Consider the following 16,486-nt stretch of genomic DNA (forward strand, 5'->3'; position numbering starts at 1 on the left):
ACAGAGCATGAAAGCCATTATTATTTGAAGGAATATGCTCAATTTTTTAGATAATTTAAATTATTTAGTAGTCCTTTGCATTTTTTATTAGCTTTGCCTAAAGTTATAACATTAAAGCATTAAGGTTACATGTAATGAGGTTCTGGTTCACCCTTACTTCCAGTCTTGTATTTTCACAAACTAAAAACCCAGATTAGTGCTATATTACAAGGCTAATTTGATCAAATACAATTGTCATCTTCTTAGACACACATCTGAAGAAAATGTGTAACTAGGATGTATGCATTCACAAACAAGAATCTACATATACCCCCAGGGAAGCAAAGTTCACTAAGGTGTACCGGCAAAGGGAGGAGGTACCAAAATTTTCCTCAAAGTATCTGTTTTAAAAAAATGTTTTTTTTTAATGTTCTACTAAGTCCAAGTAGTTGAAAACAACATATATGTAAAGATTATGATTAGCACATTAATAGTTTTAAATATCAACAGCTTATCTGAAACTCTACATAGCAGAATCAAATATGTTACTGAAATCTGTGTTAACAAAAGCCAAATGTAGCTTGGAAGCCAATAGCTTGATTCAAAAATGCATTTAAGCGGATAGGAAGACCCCCGAATACCTCCAGGATGATTTATATCTATTCTCATTAAGATAACAAACCAGCAGCACACTTAACACTGCTGCAAGGCGCATCACAGCCAAAGCCCGTTGGCTCTTTAACTTCCTTGCTTTTGTTATGAAGGGGAAATTATTTCGATTATCATTTCATTTCAGTGCTCAGATCTTCAGAGTTAGGAAAGTCATGCTTGACACTCTTGTGGGTTTCTTAGATTCCTCCAACACCATCTCACTTGAGCTCAACTTCAAGCACTTGAGGAGGGAAGTCCACAGGGGCGGAAACGGGCCAGTGCACAAAGCACTAGAGGTAAATGGAATTGGGGTGACTCCAGATCCCATGGTTTTCTTACACCTCACTCTTAGCTGAGCTTCCCCCTCCCCACAATAGTTCTCATTCCTAAAGGGGTCACTCCTGGCTTCCAGATTTTGGCTTACTGTAAATAGCAGTAGCAATTACGTAAAAGATGCTATTCACACACTGCTCTTTTTCTCTCTTCACTCTGTTCAGAAGCTACAAGCATTTCAGGATGATTAAAAAAAAAAACCTCATCTGAGTCAGTATTGAAACCCTTACAGGTCCCTCCTCCTCGGTATATTAATATGCATATGTGAATTTAAGAGGAAACAATCCCAGTTTGTTCTTTGGATTCCAATCTAGAGAGCAGAGGGAACACGAAGCTTGTGTTTCATCTCAGGGCAGCCTGTGTGGCTTCACGTGCTGAAAGCTGCACCAAGCTTGGCAAGGCTACCTGAGGCAGTTAGTTCTTCCTTGTGCTGCATCTTGTCTACCTTATTTAGATTACAAATCTTCTCGGGAGTCTGTCGAATTCAATGTTTGAAATGTCCCTTGCACACTAAAGACTAGTAAATGCAATCATTCCAGTAGAATCATTTAATTAGATAGGAAGAGAAACAGCAAGCCCAGAGACGATGATGAATATCCTGACCAGCTGAAGCCAAGCAGCAGATAGATAAGAGCGCCCACTCACCAGACAGCTATGGTTCAGGTCTTCAGTGCAGGACACAAGTAGTGGGAAATTGTTCTATACCCCACTTTTGCTGGGTTTGCTTAGTGGAGGCAACACAGGTGATGTTGATAAGTGCACAGCCGTGAGTTGTCCTGTCTCATGGGAAAGCCCAAAGAGGAGAAGGAAGAAAGTAGAAGATGGGCTGGAGAGATGAGATGGCTCAGCTGTTAAAGTGCTTGCCTCTAAAGCCTGACAACCTGGGTTTGATTCCCCAGTACCCACGAAGTATGCATCTGGAGTCTATTTACAGTAGCATGCCCATTTTCTCTCTCTGCTTGCAATTAAATAATTTTTTTTTTAAAAAAAAAAGAAAGTGGAAGGAGAGAAGACAGGGCCTGACAGCAATGCTATGACAGCAGCAGGAATGAATAGGTACCTGTCACTGCAGACAGGTTACACTTCACTTCAACTGCCTGCTTGGGGAGCATCTGTAGGTCAAGACGACACAGGCCATTTGCCCACCCTCGAGAAGTATAATGTGTGTGTTGATGTGTGTGTGTGTGTGTGTGTGTGTGTGTGTGTGAGAAATGCAAGCACTTCACAGAACTAGTCAGAAGGGAAGACCCCTTGAAAACTGATAGCACCCCTATTTTTTAGGGCATTAAAAATCAACACTTGAGCGTATACTTTACAAGAGAAGATTTAGTTTTACCCCTTCCTTTGGCTGCATTCCAGAGTGCTACAGTGAATGCTGGCCCTTTGTTGATTTAACCCTTTTGCATGATACCCCACCAGGCCTCCAATCACCAAGGTATAGAAAATTGAAAAGATTATATTTAAAAAAAAAAAACACAACAGAAGACTTTATTTGGGGGCGCTCTGTGTAGGGCAGAATGTGTACAGCCAAGAAATAAGGCCTCATCGTCAGTTAATATCCTAGTACCTAGTATTAGGGCAGCCAGGCAAAGTTCTTATCAGTGCATGAACACATCACACATCAGACATTGCCATCCCTGGATTATAAAATTAAACACATTTTATAGCGAGGTTTGCTCACCAATTATAAGGACTGAACAGTTTAACAGTCTTTATACTGGTTTAAACAACAAAGCCAGTAAGAATCCATCCAAGTGCTCGAGACAGAAGCAGTCAGCTTTGCTGGCTTCTGCCAAGCTTCCCTGGCTCGGCAGTTTGCTTGAGCTTGACTTTTGAGGAAGTGGAGAATGGGAAAAGGTCATTAGCAAAGGGTCCCACTGGCCCCTCTTCTCTCCAACACGTTGGCTGACTTCTCACTTAGCTGGGCCGGAAGTTCACCAGTGGAAGGATCCTGCAGCAAGCCAGCATGCATGAGCCACTTCAGATTTGGCATGTTCACCACCATCCACTGTAATTAGGGAATGAGTGGAATTTGACTGCCCAGTTGTACACAGCTGGAGTCTCTCTTCACATGCTCTGACTTCTGTGCCAGAAGGGTTTCCTTCCTGGCCTACAAGCAAGTGTCCAATGCCTATTGTATGCAACGGATAGAATTAAGCTCAGTTTGTCATTATAGTACTCCTTAGCAAATGCTACCGAACTTGAGGAGAGCAGGGAGGTGTGTGATCTGGCTAGTAACTCAGCTCCTTAGTTTTGTAATCAGGAAAATGGGAATAAGTTCTAGAACTTTCCACATGGGTTTTATGAGGACTGGAAGAAAAGTACACTAATTGTGAACATCCAGTGAAGTTTGCAGAGAAACTACTAGTACAGCTGTCATCATGTTGAACACGACAGGTAAAGCACGTGAGGTTTTCTACATGGGCTGCCATGGGGCTGGGAGGGGGGGCGGCGTGGGGGACCTCCGTCCTCCTCTATGGCAGTTGTTTGTAATTGGCATACTTTAGTGTCATTATTTTCCTCCTTTGAGAGTACCTGTGTGACACTTTCCTCAGATGAGAGGTAAATTGCTGTACAGGCTTCACGTGGCACCTGCTTTTACTCTAACAGGAGTGATATTTTTATATTCCAAAGTCAAGGCCAATAAATAGAAAACTGGCACGTGCAGCACTATATTGCCTCTCTGAGCAATGGATAATAAAGAAGAGCACACAAACACAGAGGAGAGAAACCTACGGAAACACCACCCAAGTTCCAATGTTAAGAAAGCACTTATGGGGTGGGCTCTGGGAAAAACTTGTTTTCACGGCTTCGCACATGTGCACAAGGTTCCGACGTGCTCGGCTCCCAGCCCCTTTCCCAACTTGACTCAGGGATGCTGAACAGGGCATGACTGAGGCACTGACGCTACTTCCTGCATTGGTGGCTCCCTTGATCTTGTAAAGCGTTTAAATTAGTCACACGATGTTAAAAGGGCAGAGGAAATGTGTTTTTAAAAAAAGGAGGACAAGGGCTGGAGAGATGGCTTAGCGGTTAAGCGCTTGCCTGTGAAGCCTAAGGACCCCGGTTCGAGGCTCGGTTCCCCAGGTCCCATGTAAGCCAGATGCACAAGGGGGCGCATGCATCTGGAGTTCGTTTGCAGAGGCTGGAGGCCCTGGCGCGCCCATTCTCTCTCTCTTCCTCTATCTGTCTTTCTCTCTGTGTCTGTCACTCTCAAATAAATAAATTAAAAATTAAAAAAAAAAGAGGACAAAAATTATGGTTATATGGTTGGAATTGACAACTGTGAAACTTCCCACTTTCACTCTCAGAATTGTTTTTTTTCTTTTCTTCTTGAGCCAGGGTGATACTACACAGCCCAGACTGACTTGGAACTAACTCTTGATCCTCTTGCTTCCTGTCTGTTCAGAGTGGGCATAAGCCACCACATGATTCAGAAGTTCTTTTCTTACTCATCCAAGGTGACCCACCAGAATACTTGCTTTAAAGACAAGGCAGAGCCAAGGCTCCTCTGACATCTCCCTAGGAGAACGTGGGTGACGGTGAACTGGGCTGTTCTGGAAAGTGGAGCTTTGCCCCAAGCTGCCAGTGTTGTCTGTGCCTCACGTCTGAAAGTCACAACTGTGATCACAAGTCCAACACAGCTCAACCTTGCTGTCCCCATTCTCGCCCCATTCTGTCTATGTGTGGATGTTGTTAAGGGACCTGCTGCTGAAAGGAACTTTTTTTTTTTTTTTTTTTGGTTTTTCGAGGTAGGGTCTCACTCTAGCTCAGACTGCCCTGGAATTCACTCTGTATTCTCAGGGTGGCCTTGAACTCATGGCGATTCTCCTACCTCTGCCTCCCAAGTGCTGGGATTAAAGGCGTGTGCTACCACACCCGGCTTTGATTTTTTTTTTTTTTTAAGAAAGCAATCTTAGAAAGTAAATATACTACCTGAAAATGCTGTATAAAAACATTTTCTTTGCCAGGTATGTAGGTCAAATTCTTTTTTTCTTCAATTTTAAGTCTTGAGCTAATGTGGGGCATATAAAACTAGTTAACAGATATTTACTGAATACATACCACATGCTTTGTGCCACACTGGCATTGAATCTCATAGTTGTGGCTAAGACACAAAAGAGTAGACTCTACTAATAAAAAGAAGATAAAAGCCTTTCAAACAACACTAATGAAATGCCACTCTGTGTTACTGTGATCTCAGCATTTTATAATTATTAATCTCATCATGAAAAAATTTCTGTTATCAGGGGTACTACCAGATGGTCTGGAAGAACTCAACAGTAAGGTACATGATACATGAACTAAAGCTGGTCCCAGGCCAGGTGATCAACTGTTGTGCATGTGAGTATAGCTTAAAATTGTAAGATATGTAAATACTGACAATTTGTTTATCTGGAATTTGGATGTGTTAGCTAGGTCATGCTTAACAAATGTGACATATAGATGCCCCTTCGAGCTCTATGTTAAGCTGCACTTCCCAAGGTTTGGTCATGTTTTAATCTTATCCTTTTCTTCTTTACCATGAGGTTTGCTTTTCAATATTTTTGAGTATATTGAATTGTTACTCATCCAAATAACTGAAATAGAAAACTAATCTGAAATTTGAAAGAACTTTACGTGGGTTAGAAATTCTCATAATGCTTCACTCAGAATCACTGACAAAGTTCAAGTTTTCAAATGATAAGTTCGTTTTTATCCAGTGGTTGAACTACAAATCCAGATCTACAATATGTAACTCCACTCTGGTTTTCATTATAAGTCTATGTGGTATCCAGGTCTAGGAAATGGGTAGCAACAGAGACATTACAAGAAAAATAACATAAGAACCATCAGAAAGCCTTGCCTAAAAATATTTTTAAAACAAATGAAGGAAAAGCTAAACTCTTTGTGAAAGACTATATTCGAAGTATTAACACACACACATACACAAATATAGATTTTTTTTTTGCCTACAGATGTGTGAGAAGGTATATGTTCTACGATCCTATATACTGCATGTAAGTGTCTATAAATCCTATGGCAATGAAAAGTCATTTGTATTATCCATACTTCTTTGAATAAATTCAAATGACAGCACTATTTCATTTCTTCATTCAGTTTGGAGGCCAGATGGCATGAGAATCATTTACTTCACCTTGTTGTGCTTAATTACTACAATCAACACACTATTTTCCAAATTAATCATAACAAAGTAATTTCATTAGTAACACAGCAGGCTGTTGAATTATTAGCATCATAACAGTTTGCAAACAATTAAACTTTATTTGAACCTTAAAAATTTGCAGAGTGGAACATTATTGTAAGATCTAATGGCAATGGAGTACAAATTCAGTACAGAGCAAATAATCAAGCAAAATGCTATATAAAATATGACTTACAATCACCTTTGAAAAAAATTAGCTAACTGTTCATAGAAAAACAAATAAAAGCTAAGCAAACATAATGAGAATATAACAATTAGCATATTTTCTAACAAGCCACATTGCTTAAATTCACATTAATGATATTATGATCTTGAAGAGCATGTGATATATTGTCAGGGGTCTAAAGAAAACTTTCTCTCTGGTAGCACACAAATGATTTCATCTAGCAAATAGAAAGTACTCATGAATCAAAGGTAATGACAATTCTTGTCACTCCAAATTTGAAGTGTTTCATTTCCTTCTATTTCAATACCACCTATATTCAGGTTAACAAAGAACAAAGGCCAGAGGAGCTCTGGACAGAAGAAACACCGTATTTTTGCATTGTCACCATTCACAGAGAGCCTATCTGCCTTAGAAAGGTTGGTCATCAGTTGGCAAAGGACTCCCTCTCCTGGATTAACTGTAAAAGGAGGCAGAAAAATCTCTTAAGCACTTCACATTCTGGGCAAGCTGTGCCCTAGTGGGGGAGGGGCTCCCAAGTGGTTCTGTATGCAATGACAAGCTGCTGCCATCTACTGGCCACTTCAGTCACAGGCACAAATCCTGTACCCCTAAACCAGGTTGTGTGAAAACACCTATTCTAACGTTCAACCCCCAGGCTGAGTCCACTGAGTTCATCTATGCTTATCTAACTTTTGCTAAGATGATTTTGATCTACTTCAATGATACATCACAGAAAAGGATAAGTGAACAAGTCTAGTTTCTGAATACTTGACTACATGTGTAGATAAACTTCACTTCACTTATGGCCTTTAAAATTAAGATTTTTTTTTGACATGTGAAACTGAGTGATCATAGCATTTATGGGATAATAGCACAATAAACATTCTTTAATCTTAGTTGTAAACTGTTATATATAAATTAAAAGCTTTTAAACATTATCAGCTCATTATATCCTTACCTTTCTAAATTAAGGACCTGAACAGTTCAACAAAGGTAGACACTACTAAATGGTGATTCACTATCAGGACAGCATGAGTTAAAACTTATGCAGTCACACTAGTGCATTCGATACACAGAAAGGCTATACTCACACCTCAATAGGTAGTTAACATTCCTTTGATTTCAAATATCCATGACAAGGTAATAACAGGACTCTGGAAATCTTACTTAAGAAGCAACAAATATGTTATGGATGCTGGACAACCACTGTCCTACTCCATCTGTTGGCATGTGTTCCTACTATGATTCTGTGAATCTCTTTTCAGTGTCCTGAGACATACACAGGACACTCAGATCTGCAGTTCTGCTGTTTCTTGTAGAGGGGTACTAAAAGCAACAGCAATGAAGAGACAAGATAAGGGAATGCCTATTATGCATTCTTACTCTCAGAATACATTGAGTTTATTTATACCATTTCAGTGTAGGATGGGGTTTCTTAGGGATCTTTGATTTCATTAAATTTAAATAAAACTATGATGGAGAAACACTAGCAACACCCCCTACACCCCGATCATCAGGCTAGGGTATTGCTGGGGTGAAGTGCTCTACGCTGCCTGGCTCTGCTTTGCTCTTGGGTACCGAGTGACAGCACACTGCCATTCCTCTTTGCGATTCTATCATTTCCTTCTCATGGCAGTATTGAACAGGAAGTAAACCTGCTGATCTATAAAACTCCTCCCATGCAAACAAGCTATTACTATATGAAACATAATACTCAGGCAAATCATCCACGCAGTTTTGACAATATATCTTATTAAAACGTATATGAAATTCTATGTAACATTCTAAAAAATACCTGATGGCCCATGAAAAAGAAATTTGACAACTCACACAGGAATAACAAGGACTATAGGATCCATACACAGCAACAAGGAACTCCTTACACAAACCAAATGGGTAAATAAAAACTAATCCTTTCTTTACAAAGAAGCAACAGGTATAAGTTTATGGCTTGCATATAACTTAATACTACTCATTTAGTTTCACATCAAGAATATGGACGACTTATAAACCTTGATAGCCAAAGATGAGGGATGTTCAAGAAAACAAAGACGGCTATGAGCCATCTTTCGGTTCTGAGAAGCTTCTAGATCCAAGGCACTTGCAGACAGGCAGACGACCCTTCCTTCCTGGCAGGCACAAGAGAAAAGCTGCATTTTAATTTTTGTCTTCAGTAGAAATGTTGATCTTTTTTCCTGCTTAGAAAAAATTGTATTTTTAGCCAAATAATAATGAATATTTATTCAGTATTTTTTCAATTCATCTCCCCAGAAAGGCTGTAAAAGTGGCATTTTACTAAGGAAGAAGAGGTTTGAGAGACAGTCAGTTATTACTAAAGGAATTTTCTCTAAATAATCTATCCACTTCCAAAGTAAATTCCATGAGAGTTATTTTAAAAATTAAAGATCAAACAAAACAAAACCAGAGTTGAGGCACCATCTTTGTGTTATCAGAAAACTACAAAGCTTAAAAACGCAAAAACTTAGAAGGGAGAGACCAAGAGAATGCATGAGCTTATTACAGAATATTTGATTAAAATGTACTTACCCAGACTCTCAAATATCATACATCTCCATTATGTAGGCTTTAGGCACCAAGCCAATGGCTCCCTTCATCTCTCCTACCCACCAGCCATATCTATTGTATTCCTAATTGAAAACAATATGCAATATTAACCTTTAGACTGGTATAAGTACAATGTCATTTTGCAACTTCTTACAAATGTTATTCCTTTTTATAAAGTTACAAGTGCTTGAGCAGAAACATTTTCATCTTTTTTGTTTCAGATAAACAAAAAATGCTGTTTGGCAAATATTTAAATTACTGTATAACACAAAACCTGTTTTTTACTCAGTGTAGAATACAGAAGTAATCAGTCATGGTAAGAATATGGAAAATGAGCCATTCCGAAGGCCTCTTCCTCTCTCCATATGTGTGTCTCTGCACAGCTGTGTGCTGGCCCTAGTGCAGGGGGCTGTAAGGTTAAAGACAGGATCCTAGAAATGCTAATATTTGCCTTAAATAAGCTTATTACCTAGCAAGAATAAAATTGTCCTTTTTTAAGGAAAAGAAAAGGTAACAAACTACCTAATTCCTAATTAAATTTAAGATGGCATAAAATGGTTTAGGATACATACATTTAAACTGACAAATTAGAAAATAAGGAAAGAAATACAATAAAGATACATAACCACTATTATAAAATAATTCACAAATTGGTTCCTTTAAAATAGCATCTCAAGCTGGGTGTGGTGGTGCACGCCTTTAATCCCAGAACTCGGGAGGTAGAGGTAGGAGGATTGCTGTGAGTTCAAGGCCATCCTGAGATTACATAGTGAATTCCAGGTCAGCCTGGACTGGAGCAAGACCCTACCTTGAAAAACCAAAAAGTAAAAAATAAAAATAAAATAAAATAAATACCATCTCGGGCTGGTGAAATGGTTCAGCGGTTGAGGCGTTTGCCTGAAAATAGCATCTTAAAGGCATTTACTATTCTTTTTATTGATCCTAAACTACCTGGCATAAAGGATAGGTGGGAGGAATTCAAAAGGTGATGTTATTTGTCTGTAGAGCAGAGCAACAGGAAATAAAAGTATAACAAGTTTTAAAGGCAAAATATAAATATGGCTGCAAAAAAAAAAAAAAAAAGTGGCTGACAAGCCACTTGTGTTTTTACTTTGCAGTGGAAGACAAACAAACCTGGGCCTCCTCTTCTCTCCCTTATCCCCACTGACAGATGCACCACTGTTTTAGGCATCATGAGCACTCCCCAACTGGCCTTATATGTCTGCCAGATTGACTAATGTATTTTTATTCAAATTTATTTATGTTTAGTGAGATACAAACAAATAAAATGAATTACAACTTTCAAGAATTGTATCTTCCAAAAGTAATACTCTGTACAAGCATAATAGGGCCCAAATTTAATTTTTCATGTAAGATAAATTTTTAAAATCAATTACAAAAGTAATTAAACATAGGTTATGATCTTGTAACATCTGAGTCATAGGTAAACGTGCACACGCATGCTGCGTCACGTGTGGGGAGTGTGGGTTGGCACGAGCGCAGGCTTAACATTTGTATTCATTAATAAGCCTCTGACCATCAGAAAGGAAAATTATGCTTTTCTTCAAAACAAATATAGCAGCATTAGCATGCTTGTATTGATATCCAGTCTATCAACAGATTAAGTGATAAAATCTCTGGGTGCTGTTAAACAGTGGGAGGTATTGGAATTAGGCTTCCTGGAAGAACAGAGTGGAAAGACAAGGAAAAACGACTAACCCTGTAGTTCCTGTTTTAATGAGGGCTCAGGACTGGCTCCTTTTGCAGTGGACTCATGTTTAGAACTAGCTTACTGACAATGACCTCAATGACAACACTAACTAGAGAGAATATACTCTAGACCTAGAACTCAATGATGATGGCTATAATATACAGATTCTATTGTCAAAAGAAAATGCCAACTTAAAGAAAGCTATGATTAGCAATCATTATATCCTAATAGGCATCTGATAAAACTGCCTTTTTCAATTTTTAAGGCAATGAATGCAATTGCAGCCTAATGCTTAACAAAACAAACATACTTAACCTTCCACAGATCAAAGGCCTAACAACATTGCAAGGTATCAAAATGGATTGTTAACAGGGTAAGCTGAGTATGAATGTTCTTACTCAATACCACCAGCTTTACATTTTCTAAACTGATTATGTGGAAAAGAGGAAAAGACCTAGCTCACCAATGGCAGAAAGAGCATTCAGGGAGAGGGTCAACTCAATCTACTGCTAAGGAGTGTTCCTTAAGCTGGATGACAATGTTCAGATTCAAAATATAAGCCATAAAGTTCACATGACTTTATAATATGACGGCTCTAATCTATACTGTCAACTAGGGGCCTCTTATCGTTCTCACACACTCTCAAATTTAAGACCTCATCAAGCCAAAGGCAGACAACAGGCTTCACACTTGAGGAAGTGCTATGCTATATACGGTAGAGCAGTAAGGGAAATTCAAAAGAAAGTGCAGTATCAAACAGCAGGGAGGAGCTGGTTCCCCCCATAAAATCCCTCACAAGTAGCATTCCAGTGTGAGGGGGGAAAGTTTTACATTCAAACAATCTTAAATGCTTCAGGTAATTGTAGAAAACTGAAAAATGTATAAAATATACACTACATGAAAATGTTCTAAAATAGCATAGATCTAAGCCAGAAAATGGTAAAAAGTAAAAGTCAGAATATGTATTACTCTCTATTCATGAAGAATTCCATATACTATTCCTGTGTGAATGTTAAGAGTTAAGGTAAAATACAGTGAGGTAAAAACCTAGGAGGCAAATGTATGGGTCTGCACCACAGCCATTAGTGTGTGTTGACAAGATTGCAAACAGGAGCGTTCCCTTTATCACCACCATCCTCTGGATGAGCCTCCTGAGCAACATGAATCCCAATTAAACCATCTGCAGCCTATAAATTGGGATGAAAATGTTTCTTGGAGTAACAGTTCTCTAAACTTCAGCCTCAAGATTCAACATTACACAGGGTTTCCTTCCTAAGAAGAAAATCAGTCTATCTTTGCTTTTCCCCTCTGCTGCCTCCAAACAAATGTGATTATGAGTGAATGACTGTGCAGAGTGGAAAACAATGTGATCCATACAGTGTTGTCCTAGGGTCCACATACTAATTATGGGATTGTTCTATGAAGTCACAGGTGGATCATTAAAAAAAAAAAGCAACCCTCAAACCTTATGTCATTACTAAACAAAAAAAGGAGAGAGAGAGAGAGAGAGAGAGAGAGAGAGGGAGGGAGAGGGAGAGGGAGAGTGGGGTGGGGGAAGAGGAAGAGGGAGAATAGCATACCAGGCTGCCATCTAAATCTTGACAGTTGAGGAAACATCGTGTCATCTTTATGGCACCCGGGATCTCAGGTACAGGAAGGCCTGCCATCTGGTATCCTTCACCCTATTCGGCTCTTAACATCAACTGAAATGCTAACATAGGCGAGTGACTGTACTTCAGGAGCACTGATAAAATAATGAAGAGTCCTTTAATCTACAGGAAACCATTCTAGTCAATTTATAAGAAATATTGCATCCCTTTGTAGGACGTGTAATTATTTTCTATTAATCATGTGCTATAAAGCTGCATTATGCGGTTATTCTGTTATCACTAGCAAGAGGCCTGCAGTCAGCCTTTGACAATGTGAGGTAATTACTAACACAAAGCTGCTTTCTCCTCCCGCAGTAATGCTATCAAGATCCAGGGCTATAGTGATGCTTATTGTATAAAAATAGCACTCAAAAGAAATTCAATATCTGCAAAATGGATGGCTTCAAGGCAAAATGGAATGTGGCAGTCAAAGCAGCAAAATAAAGCCAAATTTGTCTGATAATCTAAGAAAATAACAGTGAGGTGCACTGAATGCTCATCGTCTCACTCTTGCGTTTCCATACCAAAAAATCATTTTATATGCATAATTTGATAGTTAAAAAATTTAAGCCTTACTTAATACTTATTGAGCAGTAAGTTAAAGTGATTGTGTAATAATGTAGGCAAGTAGGACTAGCTTTGACGAAGAGACTTTGCCCAACACAATAGTAAACACAAGTCCATATTTGCTCATCAACTCAATCTTCTCTCTCTGCTGGGATATTATTTTACACATAAATAAGACCCTCACATTCACTTTAATCCTTCCCAGCACTGTGCTTCTCCCTTCTCAAGGATGATAATCCACCTTCTAAAAACCATATGGTAAAAGAATGCAGCCTTCACGGAAACCTGAAACTGCTCAGGTCTAGCGACGGGCGGGCTCTTTCAGAGCTAGTTATTGATGTTTGAAAGCAACAGGTGCTGGAAATGTTGAAAGTGTGTGTTTCCTTTTTCTGAACATACATCTGTGCTTCAAAACATACAAGTTCTTTGTGATATGAAAGTGGTTTTATACACAAAGTGTGAAGCATATATGCTTAAACATCAGTGAACTTGACCAATGTTTTCCAAGTACTTCATGTGCTAATTATTCTTCATATTGTAATGTGAAAACTAGCAACACATCGTTGTTCAAGGTTGTATCATTTTTACTTTGTTTAGAAACTTCTAAGAATTATTCGAACTGAGGGTGTAGTTCAGTAGTATCTGGCATGTACAAGGTCCAGGGTTCAATGCATAGCACCACCAAAAAACAAAAACAAAACCAAACAAAAAAAAAAAAACCCAAAACAAAACCGAATCTCGTTACTTCAAGGGTCTCTTTAGCAGCATGCACATCAGGAGCTGGAGACCCTCACTGTTTCACGGTTACTGTCTACATTTCCTGCCTGGCTTTTTGTTAACCTATTAAAGGAGGAAACTGATCCAACCCCTGCGGTTCTCCATGATGTCTGAACACTACTACTCAGGAACCTGCCTGAAGACACTGTTTCCGGTGGCTTTGGCATTCTAGCTCATTCCTTTGTAATTTACTACTCAGGGGTGACTTCAAGTTCCTCTAACTTCAGAACTATTTTTATTCCCTGCATTGTCCACTCTCTCTTTTTAAGAAACAGAGACACAGGTAAGAAAGACACAAGTAAGAAAGCATAGACGATGAACTTAGTTCTCATAGTAGATTGTAATTTACAGCCCAGGGACTTGACACATTAATTCCATTTTCTGAGAGCCAACAGTCACAATTTATAGATACTGTTAGGCAAGGAAAGACTGAGTCATCTATGAGTAGACGGTGGTTGAGTGTCAGTATATTTCACCTGCCGGTCCAGGACTCCATTACTGCTCTTGGTCTCACCCACTCTGCCCTGCTCCAGCACAGGCCTCCAACACTGCATTCTCAATGATCACCTTAGCTTCTCTGATCTCTGCTGTAGAATGCTGATGAGCTCCAGCTGCAGTAACTGTAAAGTCCTTTGCTATAGTTTGAACGCACCTACTAGCAGCAAGCATCCCCCCCCCCCCGCCGCCCCCGTCACTGCTCTGGACCACACAGTCCGCTAGCCTGTGTGTGTGTGGGGGGGGGTTGTGGGAGTGTTCCCTTCCCAGGGAAGTTCCCCTCCCCCAGCTAATCCTGTCCAATGACTGAGACCCAACTTGTCACAAATTTCCCCCTCAATTAGCTATCCTATAGTAAAACCTCTCACTTCAAGCCAAGTCTCTACTTCAGAGGACTTACGTGTCAGTTTTACTCCCTCAGCTAACAAAGTGAAGTCTGAGATTTGAGACCCAAGGAAGATCTTGTTCTTGGCCCTGAAACCCAGAGCTGTGTGAGGAAAGATGCTCAGCTGGGAGGTACCAGATGATGAAGTAGACTCCACTTTCACTTTGCGGGGTACACCAATTTCTGGGTGTTTGAGGAAATTTAATGTCCAATAGGAATATCTTTTCTTTTGCATGCAGTAACCCTATCTAAAGAATCAATGGGCAAACATTTGTTCTGATGCACGTCACCTGTGTGTACCCTGGCTGTGCAATCTGAAGCATATGACTCCTATTCACGGCAGGCAGGCTGCCGAGCTCGGTGTTTTCCAATGCACTCCACTGTAAGGGTTGCTTTGTCTAAGGAGCTCAAATTCCACCAGCAGAACAAAAGGTATTTGTCTTTTCAGATCTGGGACTACTGAACTGTATGTATTTCTCAGGAAAACGAGAATGTGCTCAGCTGGATTATTCCTGAACGTTGATGGCTGACGAGGCCATGGCTTCCTTGAACAGGTAGGGCCTACAGCAGCTGCTGGCTCGCAGCCCCCACTCTTGCTGAGATTCTCTCCACAGCAGACCCGGGCCACATCCCAGCTCGGGGGACAACTGAGGCAGGTCACGCTGGGCAATCCCCATACTCTTTAGGGACGACTTTTTTGTTTGAGATTCTTTAACAATTCAGTCACATACTTAATATAAACCAGGCATGTATTTATCATACATTTGGACCCTTAGAGCATGACCTTTATGAATTACTTTGTTATATTTCCTATAATTTGAGGGCATTATCTACCACTCTTATACTTAATAGAAAAAGTTGTTTGGGACTGGGTTATCCTTGCAGGTTCTAGAAATTCCTGTAAGAATGTATCTTGTCAGAGTAGTCAGTGCTGGAAAGGCCAAGATCACTGAGAGAATGATCAGCTCCCAGTCCTCCCTTTTGGTGAGGGTTCAGCTGCAGAAACCCCCATCTTTGAAGGTCTTCACAGAGGCAGGCTCTCCTTCCCTTGGTCCTTTATTTATTTCTCTGCAGTATGCTGGGACTTAAGTTCCTCATTTATAAGGTGAGGGCACTAGTGCTACCCTCACTCTGTGACTCTCTTATTCATTTACCAAGTCACTATTATTTCCTGTTTCAAGCTATTATGTTAGCATACGCATTTAAACACCTGTTATAAATGTGACGAATTATTAGACGTATTACGATAGCGTTTACTTCCTGAGGTTCAGAAGAAGGTGAGAGTGTAGGAGAAAGGAGAGAGGGGAGGCAGAGAGATAATGGAGCAGATAATCCTAATATTGAAGGCTGAGTGCAAAAGAGAAGAATGTGTATAGAGAGAAGTAATTCTACAGTGGAAACTTGTAGAATTACAGAGAAACCAAGAGGTGGCCAGAGACTGCAGACATAATAAAAAGAATACAGCGCATGTGCAAAAGGTTGGAAAGAAAAGAAAATGTGTGTTGTGTTGAGAAAGGAGGTATAGCTGACCCCCAAGGTGCAGCAGGAAGCAGGGCCAATGGCAGATGATGACATAGGAGAACTGGGTTGGAAAGATCAGGTTGGTTTGGGTTTTATGGTTCCTCTGGCTGCATACTATTTCAAAGATAAGAGAGAAGAGGGACCCTGAGTGACAAGCTGACTGCTGACTACACCTCTCCCTTCACGGACAGGCCTCTCCTCTCCACCCTCTTCCATCTGTTGCTGTTTTCCTAGATTTTTTATGTTGACCCAATGCCCACAAAAATAGACACTGCTCAATTTGTTAAACAAATTCCACCCATACATGAAGTTCTAGTTTTAGTTCCCTACCAATCTTTCCTTAATTAATCCCACTCTTTTTGGGGCTCCTCCAGTTCTGCAACATCCACAATCTACACAGTGCTTTGGTTGTCCCACTCAGTTGCCGTGTCCTCGAAAGAAAGCTAGATCAGAAGAGCGCTCTGCACAGTAAGTACTTTTA

At 40.0% G+C, this 16,486-nt stretch overlaps 1 protein-coding gene across 3 annotated transcripts in view; it reads right to left on the minus strand.

The window, feature by feature from the left end:
• Positions 1 to 6,204: 6,204 nt before the first annotated feature.
• Positions 6,205 to 16,486, minus strand: part of Skap2 (src kinase associated phosphoprotein 2) — a 177,014-nt gene continuing 166,732 nt past the window's right edge. The window contains exons 12-13 of one of the 3 annotated variants that reach the window (XM_045136114.1): positions 8,883 to 8,983; positions 6,205 to 8,464 (exon numbers count right to left, since the gene is read on the minus strand). In XM_045136114.1, coding sequence (XP_044992049.1) covers positions 8,891 to 8,983 — 93 coding nt within the window. In that variant the 3' untranslated portion in view covers positions 6,205 to 8,464; positions 8,883 to 8,890. Of the gene's footprint in view, positions 8,534 to 8,882; positions 8,984 to 16,486 lie in introns of all 3 variants that reach the window. The other 2 variants (XM_045136113.1, XM_045136115.1) reach the window with 2 other exon arrangements.

This window comes from Jaculus jaculus, chromosome 16, assembly GCF_020740685.1.
Source record: "Jaculus jaculus isolate mJacJac1 chromosome 16, mJacJac1.mat.Y.cur, whole genome shotgun sequence".
Taxonomy (NCBI): domain Eukaryota; kingdom Metazoa; phylum Chordata; class Mammalia; order Rodentia; family Dipodidae; genus Jaculus; species Jaculus jaculus.